At 36.6% G+C, this 19648-nt stretch overlaps 1 protein-coding gene across 1 annotated transcript in view; it reads left to right on the top strand.

Moving 5' to 3' along the window:
- Positions 1-19648, top strand: part of CEP126 (centrosomal protein 126) — a 45537-nt gene that overhangs the window by 11611 nt on the left and 14278 nt on the right. The window contains 4 exon segments of the mRNA XM_035897164.1: positions 1770-1915; positions 3252-3357; positions 9477-9675; positions 19382-19646. Of these exon segments, the coding sequence (XP_035753057.1) occupies positions 1770-1915; positions 3252-3357; positions 9477-9675; positions 19382-19646 (716 nt within the window).

Below are 19648 nucleotides of genomic sequence, written 5' to 3'. Positions count from 1 at the left end.
ATTTAAGGTTTGAATAGCTGCATGGGATCTGATTACAGTGAATTTCCCCTTTAAAAAAAAAAATATATATATATATATCCCTCACTTTCTATTAATGAATGCAATAATTTGTCCATAACATTGGGAAATCTCAGTCATTAGTTTCAGTATGTTTTGACAACCATGCATATATGAATTTTCAAAATAGTGAAAGTTTTTTATGTCTCTTTCTGCTATGGTGTGGCTTCCAAGTGGATTAAAGTGGATATTGCTGTAAAAGTGTGTACTTGGGAATTAATTGGCTGTTTTCCTATTTTTTGCTATTGTGCAATTACAGCCTTTAGACTTTCTAAAATAAAGTGTACCTCTTTCAAATTATTTTTCTGTTTGTTTTCACAGGTGATCAGTCAGCACTTTGAAGGGCTATTAGGGAGGGTCAAATTGAATAGCTTAGTTTGAAATTTTTCTCTGAGAAGAAGAGGGAAGAATAAATAAAATAGCTTGAGTTAAGGAGCAGCTCTGTTAAGTAGCGGCTTTGCTCCATTAAGCAAGAAGGTCTTGCTTAAGGAAGCAATTGCAAGTGGTTAAAGTTATGGGAAGGTATCTTACTGTGATGAGAGAAACAAAGAACATCTGGCTAAGCATTGCTACCTTTCTTTCCACTAATGCGGGCTAGGAGTGGGACCCTTCCTCGTGTACGAGTGACCTGTGAAATCACATTTCTAACACACAGAGAACTTCAAAGACAGGAAGCTTCTAGCCATAGTGATCATAGAATCACAGAACCATAGAATTGTTTAGGTTGGAAAAGACCTTTAAGATCATCAAGTCCAACCATTAACCTAACACTGCCATTCTACCACTAAACCATGTCCCCAAGCGCCTTGTCTACCCTTCTTTTCCTTGCATGGCAAGCTTTAGAAGGTTTACTTGAAGAGTTATGTATTTAAGTTTTATTTTGCTTACATAGGCACTGTGCAATAGCTTTATTGGTAGGGGGTATATTTCACGCAAGGAGCTAATTTAAGTTTGTCAGCAAAAGTTGATGATTTTGTCTGCAGGAATAATAATTCCACATAGCTTCATCAAGCCTGTGCCTACCAAGCACCAAGTTTTTGATGATGGGGTTTTTTTTCAATTAAAGACTGAGTTGCTTTCCAGCCAGTAGGACACGTTTAACATATTTGATATTAACAACTGATTCTGTCAGTCATAGTTTTACATCACTGTTTTATCCCAGTTTGTGCTACTAATCTGATTGTCTATCAGGAAGCTTCTCAACAACTAAAAGTTCATACTAACTCTTACATATTTATAAGTAAAAGCTGTAGTTTCTTTGTGTTATTTCTGAATAACAGCTTTTAAACTGTTCCTATTTCCCTGACAGCTTGTGAAAGGCATACACGCAGACAGCATTTGCAACTCATCTTCCTATTGATCCACCCACTGTGATACATTTAAGTGGTAATGTAAAAACTGTGGTGAAAGTCACATTGGTGACATGAACTGGTCGAGTCTGCATGTTAATTCACGTATAAGAAAGAATCAAATCTCTGTTTGAGGCTAAAAAATAGAAAGATTATGGTATGTCTCTTCTTCATTACCCGCTGTCCTGTTTACATTCAGACAAACCATAAAAATCCAGCTGTGCTCAAGTTTGTAGTATTTAACTTGTGGACAAGCAAGCTTTTGTACTAAAATTGAAAATTGATAAGCAATTAAGTTACTAATATTTCAGTAAATGTAATTAGAAAACAGAGGGATCATCTACTTTTGCTTCTTAAATACAGAGCCTTTGAAGAAAGACGGAAGCAAGAAGAAGAAAAAGAGCAAAGACTTAGAGAACAAGTTCTGCAGCAGAGGAAAATTAAACTTCTGGAAGCAACTGAAAAGTTCCAGCGTGCTCATCTGCCTTTTTCTCAGCACAAGCAAATAGGTTTGTAAATTAAAATTCAACCATTATTCACAATACAAGTGTTTTTCCATTAATAGAATATAATTGAGGCAAACAGAACAGTTCACTCAATTTAATTCATTAGTATAAGCAAAACATAACTGACAAGAAGCTCAGATCTGATACGTACGACAAAAGTGGGTAGAAGGAATTATTTACTTTTTTTTCTAAAAATTGTACTGTGAGGTATTTCATTGTATTCTGGTCACGGTAAGTACATCACCTCCTTGGGGTATTGTGGCTGCCTGGGTTTTACTCACTTTTTTGACTGCAGTGTGCTCATTGCTTACAATACTGTGCTTTCACAGCTGGGTGCAAGGTGTTAGAAGGCCACTGGCAGTTTCTAGGATGGTATAATGATCCCCTGTTTGAACCCCTGAATATGAAATATTCAAGAATGTACAATTTGTTTATGATTAAATACAAGTGGTTGTAGCATATATTAATGTGTTACATAACTTCTGCTGAATTAGTCAGCTTTTTAAGCTGTTCTCTTGCTGCTGGGAAGTAATGATCACTTCAACCCAGTTCCTGCTTTCTTGGAATCAGAGCAGATTGGCAGGAGTTTTTAACAGCGTCAGCCAAGTCTGATTTCCAGTCAACTTTCCAGTGTTGAAACTCTTAAGATATGGTATATTACTTAGGTATTTTTTAACAGATTTACTCTCTCAACTGCACTTGTGCCAACTGTGAGGTAATGTCTCTGACTTCAAGATCAAATGTCAGATTAAAATAACAAAATAGAACAGTACTGGTTTAGGGCTTCTTCATAGCTCTACTGACAGCCCAGACTGTGTAGCAATATAATGAATCACAATTTTTTTCCTTTGTTTTCCTTTATAGAAATTCTGCCTCTGCCACTTTCTACCCTACTTTTGCTTACTTGAAAGAGGCAACACCTTGTGCCTGTCTGGATTCTTTCTTTCTCCGCTGATTCGATTACTAAGTCACAATGTGGCCTCTGTAAAATATCTGCAAGCCATAACTTTGGCTTAGTGCATGAGCAGAATAATCATGATGTAAAAACAAAGTTAGTGCTGGATTTTTTAACCACCTACTTTTTCAACAGCGCAGTCTAAAAACAAATAGCAAAACTGTTGAATACATGTGTTACTGTAAACACTTAAATAGACTGGGGTTTTGTTTCGGAGGAACTAGAGATGCCTCAGCATGTCTAATGAAGCTAAACCACTCAGTTTATTGTAACAGTCTGGATTTAGGCTTCCAAACTTAAGAAACTTAACTAAACCATTTATGGTAAAATATTCCAATTTTTAAAATAATTTTTCCATTGTTTTTTTTACTCTAATCCCTCTAGTCCAGACAAAAACAGCTTTTAAGTTAGAAGAAGCTCTTGAACAAATTAAAGGATCAGTTTTAACACCAGGGCTGTGCTTGCCTAGCAGAAACAAAACCAGCTTCAGGTAAGCATTTCTGTTTACTCTGATGATCAAAAGAAGTAAATTGCTGAGTGTATTCAATAAACAGCAGTTGATTACTCTTTAAGAAATTGTAGGCCGTTTCTCTAGGGGCAAAGGAAGCATTTCTGTGAACTGTTCTGATGAAACATTATGAAACATCCTTGAGCTGATTGTGTCCAAGAGGAGATGACACAAACCTTTTCCCTTCAGCAGAATTCTGGGAATAGTCGGGGCTAAACTGGTCCCCATTCAGTTACAGCCTCACTCAGATTGCCATGGTTATCAAACCATCTGCTGTTCTATGAAGTATAAAGTATTCTGACTAGATGATTTCTTATTCTCAACCAGATTTTTTCGGTTTGACATTCATGGTTAGTTTACTGTGTGTATTCATCCCATGACCTTATCTTTTTTCCAGCTGTCAATCCTTTAAATTTCTCTTTAGGTATCTTGAGCATCCTGATAACAGTTTCACCTGCAATTTCATTATATACCACATACAATTTGAATTGCATACTTTTCACTCTAGCCAAGCACTTTTTCTAAGATACTTGACTCATCACAGCATGTTTCTTCATGCATAGTTACCTGCTGTATTTGATACTCCTTCCTGATTATCCCCTTCCTAATATCTCATTTCTTTAACATTTCAGTTCAGGGTTTTATATTTGTTGTTGCTGCTTTTGTTAATGCTATTACTATAATTACTTTCTGTATGCTGTAAATTGTGGAGACGTTCAGAATAGAGATAAATTCCGTCTAAAAGGGATGTCCCTGCTTTTAAACTTCAGTGTGTTCTTCATTGTGACAGTAATGTTCAGTTTGATTACATTTCTACTGCTGATTAAAACATGTTTCCAGGCAATAAATTAGGCAATTGAGAAAATATTTCATACCTCTCAGAGCTTAATACTCATGCTTATCTGCTGGTCAACATGCATAAAGTTCTGCAGCTATTACACTAGATTGACATAATAAAGGAGGATTGCAGCCATAAAAACAAATAAAAGATCTACCTGCTACATATAAGTTGAAATTATGGCCAAAAATGCAGATGTTTCTGAACCCTGCCTCAAGGTTCCTGATTGTTTTTCTCATTTCCCTCATAGGCTTGATTAAGGACAGCAGCTCAGTGCCTCTTCCCCCTCCCTTTATCATTTGTTTCTTTATTTTTCATATTTCTTCCAACTGCTCCTTGTGCCTCAGGGGCTCAGAGCTTTCTCTCAGGGCATCTTCAAACCACTTACCATTTCCTTAATTTCTTACAGTATAACATTGCTGTCACTCCATATTATTTTTGTATAATTTTAAAAATTCACTATCCTGTAATAATGATAGTGTGTTCTTTTCCTGATTTTCATTTTTATAACCTGATTTCCTAAGGAAATTAAATTTATACATTCATATTCTTTTGCAGTGTGTGTTCCCCTAGTAACCAAATTTGAGAGTGAGCTAAGAATCTCAGAGATAATTCTATTTCTACAAGTTTTAAATTGGCAATTGAGGAAGGAAGAAATTATTGAAACAAGTGACCCCAGCTTGAAAAAGGCTTAAAGTTGGGTCCACATTGACCTATTGGCAGGTCACAAGCCAGTTAGTACAGATAAGACAGCACACAAATATCTTGGAACCTGCCACAGAATGTGCTGCCTTTTCCCCACTGGTAACTGGGAGGCTGGGGTAGGAGCCATATGTGGTGAGTGAAGGAGGACGTAGAGCATACTGGGCATATGGTAATAAGGGAAAAAGAATTAAGTTATTGCAGTACAGGCTTGTGTATAGGGGCAAGGTATACAAATTAATATGAAATAAAGCTTTGCTTATTCTAATGCTAACAATTTGTCTTACTTTCTTGTGACAGAAAATACTGTATGTGTTTTTGTCTGCATCTCACACAATCCCTTACTAAGCACTGGGATTCAAACTGAACACGTGCCATGCAGAATAGATTCTTCTGGTCTGCTGCAGAAGATGTTAGTGCAGGGTTGTTCCTGTTAGTTCTGGTCTGGGACCCATGGTTTGTGTGAGTCATAAAAGTGGCATTTCTGTGTTTTCAGACTTGGTTCCAAAAATTGTGCAAAATTCTCTTAGAGGGCAAGTACATTTCTTGCAAATCAGTACAGCAAAGTAAGCTTTGATAGAGAAAAGCATTTTGAGAAGGTTCTCAAAGGTGAAGGTTCTTCAAAACTCACTGGTTCTGAGCTGTAAAGCTTTAAAAATGTCTTATAATCCCTTTAATTGGAAATTTTGGGACAGCTAGTAACTAACTCAGATGAGGTAGTAGATCCTTTTTTTGTATTTCTATCTCTTCTTACACTTCTATAAACACTCAAACCAAAAATCTTTTGTCATCTTTAGAATTCACCCTCCCTCAGAAATAGAATGTATAGAATTCATCGACAATCCCCTTTTAAAGGAAGAAATGAATACTGTATTAAGTATTCAAGATAAATATGGATGCAGACCCAACTGGATATAGGTGAATTTTATAAGGTTCTAGAATTCTCCATGCCTGTGTTTAAAAAGTTGTAAAAAATTAAATTAAGCAATGGAGACATATTACCTCATCTTGGAGAAAAGCAAAAAATCCTGGAACACCTAAAGAGTGAGACATTGCATTCTGTGCTTGCAGTAGAGCTACTCTGCTTCTAGTAGGGTTTATTTCTTAAATGCTGAAGCAAAGTTTTTGGTCAACTCACTAGCCAACAAGGATTGGGAATGCCAGTAGTGTGCCCAGGTGGCCAATAAGGCCAATGGCATCCTGGCTTGTATCAGGCCAGCAGGAGTAGGGAAGTGATCGTGCCCCTGTACTCAGCACTGATGAGGCTGCACCTCAAATACTGTGTTCAGTTTTGGGCCCCTCACTACAAGAAAGATGTTGTGTTGCTGGAGCATGTCCAGAGGTGAGCAACAATGCTGGTGAGGGGTCTGGAGCACAAGTCTGATGAGGAGCGGCTGAGGGAACTGGGGTTGTTCAGCCTGGAAAAGAGGAGGCTGAGGGGAGTCCTTATCGCCCTCTACAGCTGCCTGACAGGAGGGGGTAGTGAGGTGGGGGTCGGTCTCTTCTCCCTGGTAACGGATGATAGGACAAGTGGAAACGGTCTGAAGGTGCGCCAGGGCAGGTTTAGGTTGGACATTAGGAAATTTTTTTTCACCAAAAGGGTATTGAGCATTGGAATGGGCTGCCCAGAGAAGTGGTTGAGTCCCCATCCCTGGAGGTATTTAAAACATGGGTAGACATGGTGCTTAGGGACATGGTTTAGTGGTGGGATGGCAGTGTTAGGTTAACAGTTGGACTTGATGATCTTACAGGTCTTTTCCAACCTAAACATTTCCATGATTCTGTGTGTGCATATTAGGTATGTAAATGGTGTGCTGGTCTTTGTACAAGATAGATTTCCCTGTTTGTATTTAAAAACAGTTGTATTTGATTAGGTTCGATCTTGGGATAGGAACTCAATCATGACAAATCAAAAATGTTCTCTGAAAAACTTGGAACGTAGAAACTTCTAGAAATATAAATGGTCTAAACATCCAAATAGATATCAAGACACTTCCCCCCATCAAAAAAAAAAAAACCAAATCAAAACAGGTTTTTTTGGGGCCAGCTGTATATCAGTCTAGTCCACTGTAACAAAGTATTTAAAAGTGGATAGGTACAGAAAGTTTTTGGATAGGGAGGATATCTCCCATTCAAAGGAATACAGAATGCAGTTTTCTGAGTTCTTAAATAAATATGAAAAGTTGGTCTCCCTTTTTGCTATCAACCCTCTCATCAGAAATAATAAATTCCATTTTAGACTCTGCCCAATATATACCTCTTCTTAGGTCAGTGCAATTAAGCCCACCTTTTTGGAGTGTTATATAAAATTTTCTGAAAAATAACGATAATCTTAATGGGATGAAAGTTTCCATTTCTCATTGTCCTAAAATTGTGTTATAATAAATACAGAAAAGGTCTCAGTAGACTATTACCCATTTGACACAGCTGTACTAAAAAGAAAAGGGATTGATTTTAAGAGACAGTATAATTTTAGATGCAGAAAGAGGATGAAACAGATGAAGGCTCAGAAGAAGGAGCTGTGGAAACAAGCTGAAGAAATGGAGAGAAATGAAGGAAAGGGGTTATTTGGTTTCTGTACGTATATTAGACATATGGTGGCCGTCTCCAACTAGGAACAATACATGTTTCATAAAAATGCATCTCTGCTGGATAGGCAGCAGAGGAGGATGAGGTCTGTGTACATATTGTGTGACTGTACTGTTCAAATCTGCCCGGTAGGTGTGCCAGCTGTTAAGAAAGATAACTTTGTGTGGCATGAAATATCCCTATCTTCTTATAAGTTCCTACACTATGTATTGCCCATATATGAAAAGAACCACCATCTTCACCATCAGCTTCTACTGAAAATGAGGATGGGTAAAATGTGCATAGTAGGTCTTCTTGTCAGGCCAGATTCCTATAAAAAAAAAAAAAAAAAGAAGAAGGAAATATGTGGAAGCATGATTTTCATATTTAGTTGCATATAGACTAAAAGTTCAATTTTGCCACAAATTTAGCTAAACACCTTCATCCAACTGAGCAATATTTAAGGGATCGTGTTGATGCTGCTAAGAAATTATATATGAGAAATTCATCCTGGGAATGTTGGAAAGTATGTGCATATTTAATGGACAATAAGGTTTGGTATGTTACTCAAAATCCAGTGATTGCTGAGACAAAGTATCATTTCAAATATTGGACCTGATCAACACAGTAAAATAAAGGCTGGATCTCCCCTTTTTAGTAAAGATATACCCATTTTACAAATCCATTTATACTGATAATCTGTTTCCAGGTTCTATTCTCCTTCTACCACCATTTGTAATCATTGTGGAATACAACAAATACTTGATCCTAAACCAGTGAGATGTAAGCTTGGCTTTCTAATCAGTTGTAAGGGTTATGGCTCTACTAAACAGATGTGAGAACTCAAAGCATGGATGTGGTGAAAGTTTTCTGTAAATGCCACTTTGGATGTGCCAAACTAAAGGCATTTAGGGCCCTTGCATCAGGTTGGAGTCAAAAAATGGATTCAGTGTCCTTCGCTAAACTGTTCCACCTCAGCAGTCAAGTGTAGCTGGCAACCTGGTAATAGTTACACTTTCAGAAGGCTAAAGCTTGATTTACCCATGAGCTGTTGGAGTTTGGTGTGTGGGTTATTTTTACCTTTTTTTAAGGCCTATGTTTCTTACTGGTTAAAGCCACTTGTTTCTTGGTTTTGTCATCCTTGATATCTACCTAGTTTTTGCTTCTTGTTCTCCAAAGCTTGGTTCCTATTCCTAGTGACCTTACCCAGCCTTGTTCCAGTTCTGTCTGCTTTTTATTCTTGAACATATCTTGTTACATGCTTCCTGCCTTCCTAGTCTCTGATTGCACATTTTCCTTTTCATTTGGCTTCACATGCTTCTTGGCTTCTTTAATTCCTGGATACCAACCAGCCCCATGGTTCTTGCTGATTCTCATCCTGTAGAAACCTGTGGTTTCCTCTGTCTCAGTCTGGGCTCACCCTGACCACAGTACCCAGCTATACTAGCTACTCCAAAGATTTTTTTCCTCAGGTAGCAAATACAAATTCTTTAATGTACCACATTACCATATTACACATCATCAGTAGAGTTGGACTCTCTAGATACTACAAAGCCTTCTTGCTTTTTGAAGTAAGGGAATATCTGACAGCATCAGTATATAGTTATCCTCTATATAAACCAACCTTATGGAAATATAAAGACCATTTTGCTTGGTTGTTTTTTTTTTTTTAAACCCTCAGTGTTCCATTTCTGTAAATGACCAAACTGTTGGCTGACATTTTCCAGAATAATTCAACCTGAGGCAGTAACCCAACAACCCAATCAGAAAAGTCGGACTATTTACAAATAACAGAAGAGAAGGTTTGAAATGGAAAGTGTTGGGCAGTTTTAGATAGTTCTAACAGCACCACCTGTAGTTACATAGAGTATAGCTGTCCTTCACTTGCCAGGCATTTATTGATGATGTATACTTTTGGAAAGGAACATGTTTAAAAGTGTACAGTTGATGCATATAAATAAGCCAAATTAATAAGATATTTGCTTGCATCAAGAACCACAGATGACACTTCATCCTCACCAGCATCTAGAAACAGTTCTTTCCATCAGAAGCAGATTTCAGCAATGGTTGGCTGGGATAAAACAATACAAGAGAGCAGTAGGACAAACAAGGACAGTAACCAACTTCTTTTCCAGAAAAATCTGAAAGAAATGCAACAACTCCTTGAAAAACAGCATCTCAGCAACTTGGAGGTATGATATTTTCATGTGATTCATTAAATGGTGCTGCTTAAATGTAATAGAGAGTTCCCTAAATGTAATAGAAAGTTTCTTGAACGTGATAGAAATGCAAGGTCTGTTGAGCACAGTTTATCAAGTAGAGAACAACTGAGGGGACACTGCACTATGCCTTAACAATAGTTTATTTGTAGTAAAATTATACATATTTTTCAGTAAGAAATCAGAGATCTTTAAAAATGTTTGTAAGAATATTTTCACAAATTCTTCAAAGATATCTGTCGTGTTGTCTTTCTTTCTGTGAACGTAAGATTTGCATGTCAGAATTCTTGGCTCTGAAGTAGCTAGCCATTAGTCTATCACAGGAGTCTTGTGCTAGCTCCAAATATAAATTGGCAGCTTGCAATTCGCATTTAAGTTTCTGCTTTGCTGATTGCTACAGCTCAGCACAAAATGCTATAGCAGTGTAATTATGATAGGTCAAATGTTGGGTTTTTTTTTATTTCTTGGGTTTTTTCGCAATGTGTGGTGATTTCTTAGGGACTGACTTAAGTCTCTTGAGATCCTTTTTTGTCATCTTTGGAATAGATGCAGGTGTTCCTGTAACTAGCTTGTTAACTTTCTGCCTAAACTAATTTTTGGACCCAAAATCAGTTTCAAAAGTCACCTTAGAAACACAGTGAAAGTCAAGAAGAACTGAGCTCCAAAGTGATTTCTTATAACTGCACTTTTTAGTGTGTTTTTAGGTCTATCAGTGTTGTCTTTGATTTTGAAACATTGTTTTCAATGTTACATTTTTTGGAAACAAGAGGCCATAATTTTGGACTCATTCTTTTATTTTATAATATTCTCTACCAGTATCTGGAGTCATGGTGTCTGAAATGACCTTGACACCATGAAGCACCATCCCTTTATATTGGTGAAGGCTAGAAGCATGGGATCGCTGGCGGCAATAGAGTAAGGGCTTTTCCTTTTAATACATCATTAAGGATAACTTTTGAAAGACTGTGTACAGTTCAGATATATTTTGAGTTCTTTGATATTCATGTTTTCAGGCACATTCATCTCTGCCTTTGTACCTCCTTCGTTCTGATGGGTATTCATGAGAACCATGAGTGCCTGATGGTGCAGGAAAATCTCACTTAACTGGAGTAAATTTCAAAAAGGTTGAGGAGACAGAAAGTACAGTTTGTATTGGCGAGGCTGTTGATTAGTGTTCAGTCTTATTTCCAAGCATAAAAGAAGGAAGAGAAAATGGCAATTTACAGAAGACAGCTGGTAAAACTGAATTCTAGATAACCACTTTCAAACAGAACACAAAAAGGCCTGAGCTTTTTTTTTTTTGATACCACATTGTGCATTTCATTGGTTTAGTGTTTGCAAATCCCTCCCTAAATGGTGATGCTGAATTTGGCAGTAGCTGTATTAGGACATCTCAGAATTAGGGAAAAAAATGCAATCTCTTTGAGGAAAATGTATAAAAATACTCCTCTTAATATATTGTAAGGCAACTATACTGTAGGGTATTTTATCAAGCACAATTATCACTTTCTAATTGAATTCTAGGGAAAAACTGCCGTGAGTCATGCATGATTTTTTTACTTATTTTTTTTCTAAAAGTTATCCTCAGCTTTGGACACTGCATGTAAAACTGGAATTTGCATTTACAAATAAATGTATTTGGTCATGTAAAAAATTTTGCTTTTTTTTTCCAGAATGTATTTTTCTGCTACCACTAGGGGCTGCTCAGCTTCTTCCCTCTGATAAATATTTTCAAATTATAAATATTCGTACTTCAAACATTTGGACTTCCTTTCTTGAACTTACATGCTTTGGACTCTGATTAGAAAACCAGTCGAGAAAGCTATTGTCATTGTTCTAAGGCCTGCATTTTGGAAGTTTAATACTTGGATTGTGCTGGTGTGCATTGTGACTTCCCGTGATGTGAAATAGTATTTATAGTACTCTTAATAATAAAATTTGTAATTTATAATTATTTATAATACTCTTACTGACATAAATAGGCTTCAGTAGCCTTGTTACTGTCTGTTGTCCAAAGTAATTTCAACAGTGCTTGCCTTTCTGAAACTGATGTCGAAGTATTTCACTGTGCACATGCTTTGCACTCTAACCATCCATTGAGATCCCTTGACCTCTCTTTGTTTCTGTTTTTACAGGCCCAGCAGGATTATAAAGATTCCTAAAATTCTTTTCTTTCCTACAGGGTAATAAAGTTCTGTGTAGGCCCTTACCAGTAGATTTGGTGTGTTCCCTGCTTTCCATCCCTAAAAATTTGTATCGTTTCAGCAGTAAGCCAAGGTTTTTAGTGACCCTTGTACCATTCTCCAAAATTATTTTGCTTAAAATATTGAAAGCAGTAGATTTTATTTTGTGCAACAGTTACATCTGAGCCAGTACATCAAATTATTATTTGTTATATGTCCATAAGCATGTTCCATTTTGAAGAAATTAATATTGTTAACTTCATTCACAATCAAAGGCTTTGTTGCACAGTCCTTCCCTGGTTTTGTTGCAGGCAAAATAAAATCTTTAAGGTGGAGCTGGTAGCATGGTCTTTAGCTAAAGCTGCATGCAGCTTTTCACCAAAAGACATTACTCCCCAGTGTTTATCATTTTTCCAAATGGTAACTGTTTGTGTTGAAATTTTCCATTTCTGGCACCTGCCTTGAACTGAATAATTTAGAAAATTTCCATTAAAATGGCTCAGCTGTGACATGGAATAGTATTATTCATATGTCTTTTGCCATTTTTTTTTTTTTAACCACCCTTTTAATTTTGTGGCTATACAAAATTGTTTTGGTCAGTACAGTATTTTTATGCTCTTCCAGAAAAATATATTATGCTTGAATTAAACTGTTTGATTGACATAACATTTTATCTCTGTTGTTTCACTTTTTAAACAAAATTCTTGGAAGCAAGAGCTAATTCACAGACAAAATAGGTTTATATTACAACATGAAGATTGTATTTTCCCCTTCCCTCCTTTATATGACCATAATTAGGTTGTTCAAGTGGTATCTGTGAACCCCAAATTTAAATCCCTTTCTGACTGATTTGAAGCAGGAATTTTACCTTGGCTCTCCTTTTTTTCCAAGCATATTGTGCAGCCATTGAAGTACTCCGTATCGGTCTTTCTATGGATACTGTTCCCCTTGGCAAAAAATGCTTCAGTATTTATTGAAACAGGGACTGGAACACCGGTATCATTTCTCAGAAATTGCAACCCAAGGCATGAGGTCAGAGAGTTATATTATCTGAAATACCATAGAATTTTGTATCCTATTATACTCTCTGTGGATTTGAATATGTTACATATAGAACTAAGTCTCTGAGAACTAATCAAGAATATTTTCTAAGTGATGTTCCACTGAATGAAAGCAGCAGATGCTGCAAACACACGGATAAGGCCATAGCCTTACTTTGATGAGTGAGTTGACCTGTACGACTGTTAGCTGTTCGTGTTACTATGCTTTTGCAGTTGGACTGTGCCTATGAAATGGAGATGTTTCAGGTAACCGATGGAAAAACTGAATTCCTTTCAAGTGCATTTGTAGTATGACTGGAATGAGTTAAATGAGTTCTTTCTGCAAGGTGTATTGTATCAGTCTGACTCTTCAGAGGCATAGACCAGACCAGCATGGAAAAAAGGAGTGCCTGTGTACAGTCTCCCCTGAGAGTGTAGAACTTGTAGAATGCCCAGGGCTAGTTAGTGGGAAAACAGACTCTTAAGGGGAGAGTTCGGATAAAATGGCATTGGAACTGGAGTCAGTTGAAGAGACCATTCAAAGACTTGAAATAGGTTTCTACGGTCACCTTAAATCTAGAAACGTTGGTTATTTTTTACTTGTAACTGTGGATGCTAACATCTTTTATGCTGATCACTGAAATTATATGGCAAACTTGAGTGATTTCCCTACTCATTTTCCTTTTGGCAAGATCAGGGAGTGTCAGGTTTTATTGGCTTTCTAAACAATACTGCAGCATACTGCTATCTTCCACGTTATTTCACTAATCCAAAATTCACATTTGCTATAAAGGCAAATTGAAATGTATATCCAGACTAAATTATTTTACCCAAGTACTCAAACTTGTTTTGATTATGTATTCCTAAAGAGTAGGGTTTTTTTACATAACACAGTGGTTTGTTCCAAGCCTGTGCTGTATAAAATGGCATTACAACCTTCGTATCTGGCAGTCTGGATGTTGAAGAGAGTCTTGCCTCAATTCAAAGCCCCACTTGAACAGGTGATAATGGAGGATTGAAGCGGAAACAGCATTTTCAGGACAAAATGGTTTGTTCTGCAGGTAGATTAATACATTAATAAGATTTTGCTTGTGGATAAGTTAGGATTGTTACACATACAGCATAGCTCACAAATGACAGAAACAGGGAAATTGAGAACTGTCATTTAATATATACCTGCTCCTCCTTTACAAGCATATACTTTTTATAAGAATGGCCATACATATTAACATGACCCCATTTGGGGGTTTGCATCCATACACATATATCTATATCTATATATGTATCTATGAAATATTTGTATGTAGTGATGCATAAAATTATTTTTACCATACAACATATCTATTTTTAAGTTATTTGTTTTACTGGACAGAATAAATTGTTCATAAATGTAGTTAAAGGAGAGGATCAGAGGAAAAAATAGGAGTATCTGATCTTTAGTTTTCTGCAGTTATGGTAATAATAAAATGTTTGCTTGCAGGAAGAGAGTGGAAGATACAGAAGTTTGTGCATACTGGTCTGTCAGGATGCTATATTATATTATGATAACTCGGTATTGTCAGAGATAGTATATACTAATGTCTCAAGGGGATGTTGGAAAATCTGTTGCTTTCTCACCAATTATCACTGTCCAGAGTAATTCTTCCCCTTTGAAGATGGTAGAGCTGTGTTTTGTTTTTTAAAGAGATAAACCTCTTTTTGTGAATTGGAAAGCAAAATAGAATGCAACTACTTTTTTCTTCCAGTATTGTGCTTCTGTCGTAGCAAACTCCTGGTGGCCTGGGTACACAGAAACTTAGTCACATTTTTCAATTTTTTACTGTATTATTATAAATCCCCAGCAGCACTTCTGCAGGTTTTAGTAGCTTGAGCTTTGCTGTGCAGTTTGTGCCCGATACTGGCATATCTCCGTATGGAAGCATAGCTCACTGAGTGCAAAATAAAGCATTAAAGCAGACGCTCAGAATTCAGAGGACAGGAATAAGCAGAGTATAACTGGGACCCAGGAGACTGAAAGATCTTGTGACAAAAAACTTAAAGAATTACACAGTTTCAAACAGCGGCAAAAAAAAAAAATACCAGCCTTTAAATTCAGTAGGCTGTTTAGGGGAAGGTAGATGCTGAAATCTTGTGCATGTTCTTATAAATCATGTCTGTTAAGTTCTTAAGAGGAATGTATGTCTTGAAAAATACCTGATTGAAAAAATGGAATTTGTAAAACAGGTAACATGTAACAGTCACAAAATATTTTTTTCAAGACGTGATTATATGAATGAGGCATGCCGTGAACATTGGCAATTACATGAAACTGGCTCATTAGATAAATGTTTCTAGAGAGGTATAAATGTATATTACTATAAACCACTCTTAGATATATGGTTTAATTTTTATGTTGCCCGGTGTGGAGTCAGGACTCGATGATCCTCGGTGGGTCCCTTCCAGCTCAGGATATTCTATGATTCTAAGAGTATTTCTGTACCTGACCTTTAGGATTTCCTGATATAAATCCACCTCCTGCCTTGGTTGCTGCTGTGCCGTGGACAAGATAGAGGGGAAACATGTTAAACACTGTTCCATCTTTGCAATGTATTTACATTGCTAAAAGAAAAAGTAATGCTCTTTTAGACTGCAAAAATGTATACTAATTTTTTAGCAAGTTGGAGAGACCTGGTAGGCTAGTGTCTCAGCTGAACTAGAGATCAGGTCCTTTTAAATACTCCCATTTACAGACAACTAGTTTCTGTATCCTAGAGAGCTTGGGTGGGAATCCGGCACCTAGGAGTTAGCCTAGGCAAGTGTTGGGTGGAAGCTTTTCTCTGGTCACCCTACACCTCCACAGCTTCTTTGGTGGGTTTGGCAGAGTATTGTGGATCTCTTGTGTAACAGAAGCACCAAAATCCTGCCTCGGTGACATTTACTTTCTTGTGTCTGCCCAGATCTTTTGTGAAATCAGTACTGTGTGGTGCCATGTACTTTATGTTTTCCAAATTTGCATAGCAAAGAGATTATTAGTTTTCTAATGGACTTCCCCATTCACATTCCACAGTTGGTAAACACAAAACCATTAAGGTGTTTAGGTACCTCACTGGCTTTGAGAGGTAGCTCTGTATCTGTATGAGCATTGGTGTCTTTTACTTCACAATGATTGTGAAGCATGACGTTATAGGGGGCCTATAGGAAAGATGGGGAACGTCTTTTTAGTAGGGCCAGCTGTGTTAGGACAAGGGGAAATGGTTTTAAACTAGAACAGGGTAGGTTCAGGCTAGAGGTAAGGAAGAAATTTTTTACAATGAGGGTGGTAAAACACTGGAACAGGTTGCCCAGAGAGGTAGTGGAGGCCCCATCCCTGGAAACATTCAAGGCCAGGTTGGATGGGGCTCTGAGCAATCTGATCTAGTTAGCGGTGTCCCTGCTCACTGCAGGGGGGTTGGACTAGATGACCACTGGTGGTCCCTTCCAACCCTAAACATTCTATGATTCTATGATTCTATATATACGCACGTGTGACACACAAAGAACTCCTGTAAATAAAGCAGTCAAAATTATCAAAAATAGCAAGTCGTGTGAGAGGTGAAGGGCCTGAGTTTTCAGAGTAGCTAGCATTTTTCCACCATTCATCTTCAGAAGAGTGTTCCCGTTCAACTCTTGGAATTGTGTACAGTCAGCACTTCTTTTGCAGAAAATGTCAAATATACATATAGCAGCTCTTTAGTGTAATAGTGCTCTGACAGTGTCCTTTGGCAAAAAATTCACTTGTCAGGTTCTCGTAAAATTTTACTTGTTTCAATGTTGTTCTTTCATTGGCCTCATGAAAGATTTCTTAGGTTCATGTTTTCTCTTTGTTTTAGTGCTTTGCTGAAATAAAATTGCTTGACACAGCTGTTCTAAGTCTTAAGACACATAAGTGACCTCTTTAACTCCTCATAAGTGTTCCTTTTTCCAGAGTACCAAGTATGTGGATAGGCTGGGTTTAGATTTCATGTGTTAGGACATAAGATAATGCAGGCAACAGGCAATACAATAAATTGTTCTTACATAACAAAACAATATGCAAATCCAGCAAATAAAAGTATAGTACACTCTATGAGCATTTTTGTTTCCTTATCATCCTATAATATTCTCACAGATTAAATCAAATTCAATAATTGGGATTTCCAGGTTTATTTTCCTGTAGCTATTGACCACTAAAATAGAATGAATAATTGGTCAATGCTTTTCGAGGTCTGCATAAGTAGTCCTAGTTATGCATTTTTACAAGAAAATGTGAAATTCACTTTCATTACAGAGTAGGCTGGAAAGGGCAATAAAATATGTAAATATTTTAATGAGATCTATAAGCACCTCTAATGTGTGAAATGATGAAATTGTATGATGTAATAGAATAAATGTAAATTAGCTAAATTGGCATGAACTAAGTAAAAGTGAGTACATGTTTAAATGAAGAATCCTTCTTTATTCTTTTGTTCCTAACTTATTTCTGGAGGCTGCCTCAACTGAGATTTTGTGTTCCCATGAGGGTCAAATCTATTTTCAACCTCTGGTGCAGAACTGGGTGAAATTTTTTTGGTCTTAATTTTTTAAAGTTGCAACTTTTCTTGCACCCTCCAGATTTACCAGTTTAAGCTAACCTGCTATTGGAACAGGTATTTAACATCATTTTTACAAAATTTACAAATTTTTTCCTCTATTTAACTTAGTCATTTTAGAAACACGTTTAGCTAACAGGTGCAGTTTCCAGATTAGACAAGAAGTAAGCCTGATACCTATAATTTCTTTTTACTATTTTTTTTTTCCATCATGAAAAATTTAAAGTTATTTCTTAAATTTGGCCTGGTACAGAAAACTCTTGAGCGTATGCCTGTTCCTTGTTTGGTGAAGTTCAGGCAGAGGTTAACAATATAATTTAGCCCAACATAAAGGTTAATAAATAACCAACAAAGCATTATTTATTAATTTCTATTAGAAAGACACCAGTTTGTATAACTTTAGTTTGAAAATGTTCCCTAAAGGGATCTTTCCTTTTCCTACACTTGGTTCTTTGTTCTTCTGTTTAGTTTCTTTATCTCAGATCATAATTATAATGGAAGACTTCACCAACCTCTGAACATTTAGTGCAAGATAAGATTTAATTCAACCATAAAAAGTCTTTCAGGACTCACTAAGCTTCATATTCTGCAATTTAAAATGTTTGTACAGCCATAAACTATGCAATATTATGGTGTAACAATTTTATTAGAATAAACAAACTTCTACTACAAAAATATGTTCTTATTCAGTAATTAATCTTATGTGTTCTTTACTAAGTTTTCAAAATGTTAATTCTATCGTAATTGCCAGGGGATATAAAATCACTTACCTAGGTTAACAGATTTTGCTACTTGAAACATGTTCCATTTAAAGTCACTAACAAAAAAAAAATCTTCATTGCATAAGATTGCATATCTAATGCAGCTTCTCTTAGTTTTTCACCATGATTTTTTCCAACATATGGTATAAAATCACTTAGCTGCTCAGTTCTGTGGAAGTGGCAGAGAGAGGGCGAGTGTACGGGAGTGTGAAAATAGTGGATGTGCATGTTTTCCTTGATGTTTATGTGTATTTTCAAACCCTGAACTTAAAAAAAGGACGTATTTAAAACCATGTCAGGCATCTCAGTGTCTGAATGGAGAAGAAAATGGTAAAGAATGGTAAAGGAAATGCCTACATCATACATACATAAAGTCATCTCGCTGGCAATTTGTATGGTGCCTTATTCATCACTACATTAGCGTTTGACAAAGAGGTGGGGGAGTAGATGAGGCCTCCCTATGCCCATAGATCTGATCTCTCCTCATAGGTCAGATGATATTTCCTTCTTTCTGAAAGATAAGAAGAGGGGGTTTCACTGGGGGGTGATGTTAGTCGCTGTGATTATGATAGCTGAGAGATGTTTTCTGTGCTTGCTGTGACGAGGTTTAAATCCTCACCATTTGAGGCACTTTGTATGAAAATAAATATATTAGTCTAGTATTTGAGAAAAATTCCAGTTTGGGGCAGATTCACTATCAAATCTACATTTTTATCGATTCTCTTTCATTTTGTAAACTCCCTTACATATTAGAGTAGAAAAACAATCCTCTACCATAGAGCAATCCAGAAACGGTAGTGTTGTTTAGACAAATCTTGTTCCTTTTTTGCTATTGTAGCATTGATACAAACCTTAGGATTAGATTTGTTGAACTATGCAGCTCTTTCCTCTGAATTTCATGCCCAGACCACATAATTTTCTTTTGCAATTGAACACAGGTAAATTTTGACTTGATGGAAACATTCATGGTGCTATGACCTCAAGCTGTAAAAACACCAGGCTCGGTGTTGATTGTATTTTAGCCTAAGATCTCATTAATGAAAACTTAGTATCAGCAAAAAAAGCCTTTCTGTTAAATATAACAGTCTGGTTTTATGCCTGTATTTCAGAATTTTCATCAAGAAGTCAAGAAAACAGATGATTCAGAAAGCTTGTCAAGCCTTGACAGCCTTGAGGCTGGAGAACAAAATGGAAATTCCACAACACTAAGTGAATCATCTTTGACTACACAGTGTGACTGTGCCCTGTACAATCCGGAGAAATCACCGACTAGGAATAATGGTTTGCTTTATACAGCTCAAAGTACTTCTTCTAAAAATATGCATCTAAATAATTGTCTGAGAAATGTAGATTTCCAAAACATCCATAACTTACCT

This window comes from Egretta garzetta, unplaced genomic scaffold (genome assembly GCF_000687185.1).
Source record: "Egretta garzetta isolate BGI_Z169 unplaced genomic scaffold, ASM68718v1 scaffold547, whole genome shotgun sequence".
NCBI lineage: Eukaryota > Metazoa > Chordata > Aves > Pelecaniformes > Ardeidae > Egretta > Egretta garzetta.
Note: the sequence above shows the minus strand (reverse complement) of the source record. Positions and strands in the feature narration are given on the sequence as shown.